Source organism: Sinocyclocheilus rhinocerous, unplaced genomic scaffold (genome assembly GCF_001515625.1).
Source record: "Sinocyclocheilus rhinocerous isolate Xijiao unplaced genomic scaffold, SAMN03320098_v1.1 scaffold2308, whole genome shotgun sequence".
Classification (NCBI taxonomy): domain Eukaryota; kingdom Metazoa; phylum Chordata; class Actinopteri; order Cypriniformes; family Cyprinidae; genus Sinocyclocheilus; species Sinocyclocheilus rhinocerous.
The window spans coordinates 67,532-72,690 of NW_015642813.1; the positions used below are offsets into that span (position 1 = coordinate 67,532).

The window sequence follows — 5,159 nt, forward strand, 5'->3', positions numbered from 1 at the left end:
TATCTATCTGTCTGTCTGTCTGTCTGTCTGTCAAGCTATCTGTCTGTCTGTCGTTCTGTCGTTCTATCTGTCTGTCTATCTGTCTGTCTGTCTGTCTGTCATGCTATCTGTCTGTCTGTCTGTCTGTCTGTCTGTCTGTCTGTCAAGCTATCTGTCTGTTAGTCTGTCTGTCTGTCTGTCTGTCAAGCTATCTGTCTGTCAGTCTGTCTATCTATCTATATCTATCTATATCTATCTATCAGTCTATCTATCTATCTATCTATCAGTCTGTCTATCTATCTATCTATCTGTCTATCTGTCTGTCTATCTATCTATCTATCTGTCTGTCTATCTATCTATCTATCTATCTATCTATCTATCTATCTATCTGTCTGTCTGTCTGTCTGTCTGTCAAGCTATCTGTCTGTCTGTCCTATCTATCTATCTGTCTGTCTGTCTATCAGTCTATCTATCAGTCTATCTGTCTATCTGTCTGTCTGTCTGTCTGTCTGTCTGTCTGTCAAGCTATCAGTCTATCTATCTATCAGTCTATCTATCTAATTATTTTTAATCATCTTTATTTATTTATTTATATATTTCTTTTATTTATTTATTTCTCTTCATATTGGTTTATCTTCATATACAGTTATTTATTTTCATATTTATTTATCTTATTAATTTTTATTTCTCTTCATATTGGTTTATCTTCTTACTTATTTATTTTCATATTTTGCTGCGTTTTAACCTGTTTTTATGCCATGAAAATGATCATGGTATCTGGCATGGCATTAAAATATATATTTTTTAAATTCATTTGTTCATGATTTAATTGATAAAGATTAAGGCTGAGAATTAATATAAAAGAGGTTTACACTGCCTTCTGGCTGTCAGGCTCCAAAAAAGGACAAAAAACACCACAAATCTTGAATAAGAGTAGTGCAAATGATCATATGACGCTGCTATTTCACATCCACATTCCAAAGTGAAGCAAAGTGAGCAAAATTTAAGCCAGTTCCTCTTCAGATCTCTCCGCTGCATCTCTCAAACCTCGTTCACACGCTGACGGAGAGTAAATGACGACAGGATTTTGGGTTTTTGGGTGAACTGTTGCTTTAAGAGCGACATTAATACACACTCCGCAGCAGTGTAACGTGACATTTGGAGAGTAAAGCGCAGTAACGCCGCTGGACTGTGATTGGTTGCAGGCGTTTGTGTTGGCCGAAGCGTACGACTACAGTCCGGACTGGGCCGAGCTCCTCTATCAGAAGGTGCTTCTCAGAGCAGACTTCAGCTATCTGGAGGAGTTCAAGCGGCACAGAGCGCTGAGTGCCGGCCTGTTCGAAGACATCTCCAAGAAGTGAGCTCCGATCACTCTGATTGTGTTACGATGTTTCTGTGAGGATATTCTCATACGCTACTAATCGCTTTAGTTAGGTTATGGCAAGACCATTATATCATTAGCCAGCTTTCTGCAATACTTGATAGTAATTGGTCAGTTTTGGAGTCAAATATATATAAATGAAATTTTAAAAAACACAAAAAGAAAACTCAACTGTTAAAACTATTGTTTTATATTATTATATAATGGAAATATAATATTATTGTATTAATACAGTCATTTTGATTCATTTGTATTTGGTCCGTAGTGCTATTTTGGAGTCAAATATTTATAAATAAAATTTTTAAAAGTAATAAAATGCCAAAAATAAGTAATGAAATGCACAAAAAAAAATCTAATCATATGTTCTTTTCTATTATTATATTAATATAAATGTAATTTTTTTTTTTTATTACTGCTTCATTGCAATTGGTCAGTGGTGTCAATTTTAATTTGTAAATTAAATAAATGAAAACAAAATAATTTCAACTAACATATTTTATATTATTATATAATAGAATAGAATTTTATTAAAATGGCATTTTTTAATAATAATAAACAAAATATTTTCTAATAATTTTTTTTTATTCAGCTTTCGGATGACGTATAAATCTCAATTTTGAAAAATGGACCCTTATGGCTGGTTTTGTGCTCCAGGGTCATATATATGTACAGTATATATAAGTGTCTGCACACTTATTCCTTCCTTGTGATATAATATATTCAGTCTAGACATGTTTTCTGGTCCCCGTGTGCGTATATAGAAAGGTGTTATTTTTCTGTCAGGCATGATTCATGTGCGTCTGTTGAATGGATGGATTGATTGATTGTGTTGTTTTTGTCAGAATGTCTCATCACAAAACGCCGGCGAGCTGCAGTCAGAATCTGAAGAAGCTCCTGTCTCACTGCGAGGACGTTTACACGCATTATAAACTAGCTTACGAGCACAAGTTCCTGGACGTGGCCAACATGCTGCTGCAGGACTCCAAGACCAACAGCTTCCTGAAGGACCGGCTGGGCACCTGACGCCCAAAAACACCTGAGCCAGCCCTCGCCACCACATTCTGCTCTTACCATGCAGCGTTTAATCATGACCTTTCAATAATGTGGACCTTTCTAAACAAGCAAAACTAACTTCTCTTTCACTGATTTCCAGTAAAAGTGATTTTTGACCGTTTCCAGGCGTCTGTGTTTCTGTCCTGATGTGCATCAGCACGATGCAGACGTTTTTCCCCAGTAACACGTTAAACTGCTGTTTTGCTGCGAGACCTTGGTGTGTCTGATGTAGAATGAGACGTATATTTACAACATACTATATTTTTCTGCATTTTTAGTGCTGAGATTAATAGTGGAGACACTTAATGACGCTCTTCAGGACACTTAAATAGGGCCATATGAAATCTGTTTTATTTTGTCACAAATTGTTTTATTTTGTTTCCAAATTCCATTTTTTCCATTTGAATTTGTTTAGATTCCATTTTTTTTTTCTGGGCTCCATTTTAATGGTTAAATTAAATGTTAGTAATCCAAAAGCATGTCTAATTGTTAAAAAATTATAAATCTTTTTATGAAACAAAAAAAATTTTTTTAGAGACAACTTTGAAAATAAATTCTGGGGTTTTTCCCCCCATTTTAATCTTTCTGGACTCTATTTTAATTGTTAAATTAAATTTTAGTAATAAAAAAGCATGTCTAATTAATTGAAATCATGGAACTTACACAATTTAACAACCATTTATTAAAAGTTTAGCAAAAATTACTTTTTTGTGACTTTTTTTTTTTGTTGTTTGTTTTAATTTTTTTCCAGTTTTAATTTTTCTGGATTCCATTATTTTATTTTTTTTCTGGGCTTTGTTTTAATGGTTTAATTACATTTTAGTAATCAAAAAGCATTTCTAATTCATTGAAATCATGAAACTTATACCGTTTAACAACAATTTATTAAAAGTTTGACCAAAAAAAAAAAAAAAAACATTTTTATTTGCCTCTGAAATTTGTTTAATTTTTTCCATTTTTTTTTTCTTTTTAATTTTTTAATTTTTATTTTTCTGTACTTCATTTTAATGGTTTAATTACATTTTAGTAATCAAAAGGCACATCTAATTAATTAAAATCATACACTTTAACAGCAATTTATTATTTATTTTTTAATTGCATTTTTAGGGACCTATATAATCCATTTTATTTTTTCTCAAATTCCCTTTTTTTCTTAAAATTCTGTGTTTTAAGTTTTAAAATTGATTGATTCCATTTTAAAGGTTTAATTAATGCTTGTCTAATCAATTGAATTGATCACATTTTGTAAAGTGATAGAATCCTGTTAAATGTTTTATTTTTTCATAAATTGTGTTTTGTGTTTAAATTTTTCTGGATTTATGATTGAGTACAAATTTGTTACCAAAAACTAAATCATAGGGCCCTGCTGAATTGCTAAACCGTGCTAATGGTGATTTTTCTTACTGAATCTGTGGTGTTTTATTTGTGCTGCAGTGTCTTAGCGTCTGCACTAGATGTCTCTGGTGACTCTCAGTCAAATATTATTCCCAGGGTGCAGAAGCACTTTATATCAGTGTGCGTTTAGTGCAAATACAATCTGAATGAATTGAATCACAGCTGCTGTGAGTAACACAGAGATTGATGGTCGGGAATAAAGTGTCACTGCGGCCCATTTGAGAGACAAATCAATGATTTAAGGATTTATTTCCACCTTTCTAAAAATAGACGACCACTCAAGACCAAATGATAGCACTTCTACTGTTATATTTCGATAAATATGCAGCCAAATAGTAATAAATTATAATGTTTAAACATATAGAGTGAGGCACATTCAATATCCTGTTTTTTTTTTTTTATTTAAACCTCAAAATAAAGTTGTATATTTAAACATTTTTAAAAAATTTATGACAAATATTTAAGATTAAGCCAAAAATGTTATATTTCAATGTATATATAAAATATATAACTATATAAAAAAAATTTTTTTTTTACATTTTCTGTCCCAAATAAACTGCATTTCATACTGCATAATGCAAAATAAAGAGCTTTTTTGTGTTTCTGAAACTAAAAATATACAGTGAGGAAAAATGAATATTTTGGATTTTTCTTCCTTTTATATCTGGAAATAAACAACGTAGTATGTTTAAATGACAAATTAATATTTACGATTATTGAAGACCACAATGTATGTACATATTTGAAAAGATAAACAATATATTTCTTTTATCTGCGTGATTTATGTTCACAAGCTTTAAAATGAGTTTAAAACAGTTTCTCTTTCCAGACAAAATGCATCATCTCTAAAAGCTTGCGCTTTTTAAAAAAATAGCTGATGCTGTTTATGAAACCTTTGGCTTTGCCAGTAATATGATAAAGGAGATATTAAGTTATGAGTCACACACAAAAAGAAGAAGTGAATGGGTTCTGATTTGGTAGTTTCATCTTTTGACACAGACTGTTATTCTCTAATGGGCCGTTCACACACTTTACAGCAGCGATAAAACTCAAGTATCAGAGCAGAAAAGACCCAAAACAGCAGCAAACTCACATTTACAGCATTTCATGGTCTGTAATAGTAATTTGGCACAGTTATTATAGTTAACTAAAACCATAAAACAGTTGTTACTTGAAATAAAATTAACTGAAAAAAAAATAAGTGTGTGTGTGTGTGTGAGAGCGAGTGAGATCATGTGTGTGTGTGAGAGAGAGTGAGAGTGTGTGTGTGTGTGTGTATGAGAGCGAGTGAGAGTGTGTGTGTGTGAGAGAGAGTGAGAGTGTGTGTGTGTGTGTGTGTGTGAGAGAGAGA

At 32.0% G+C, this 5,159-nt stretch overlaps 1 protein-coding gene across 1 annotated transcript in view; it reads left to right on the plus strand.

The window, feature by feature from the left end:
- spg11 (SPG11 vesicle trafficking associated, spatacsin) overlaps positions 1 to 2,777 on the plus strand; it is a gene marked incomplete at its 5' end in the record, with an annotated part of 61,897 nt that extends 59,120 nt beyond the window's left edge. The window contains 2 exon segments of the mRNA XM_016573675.1: positions 1,185 to 1,336; positions 2,203 to 2,777. Coding sequence (XP_016429161.1) covers positions 1,185 to 1,336; positions 2,203 to 2,383 — 333 coding nt within the window.
- Between the last annotated feature and the right edge of the window lie 2,382 nt (positions 2,778 to 5,159).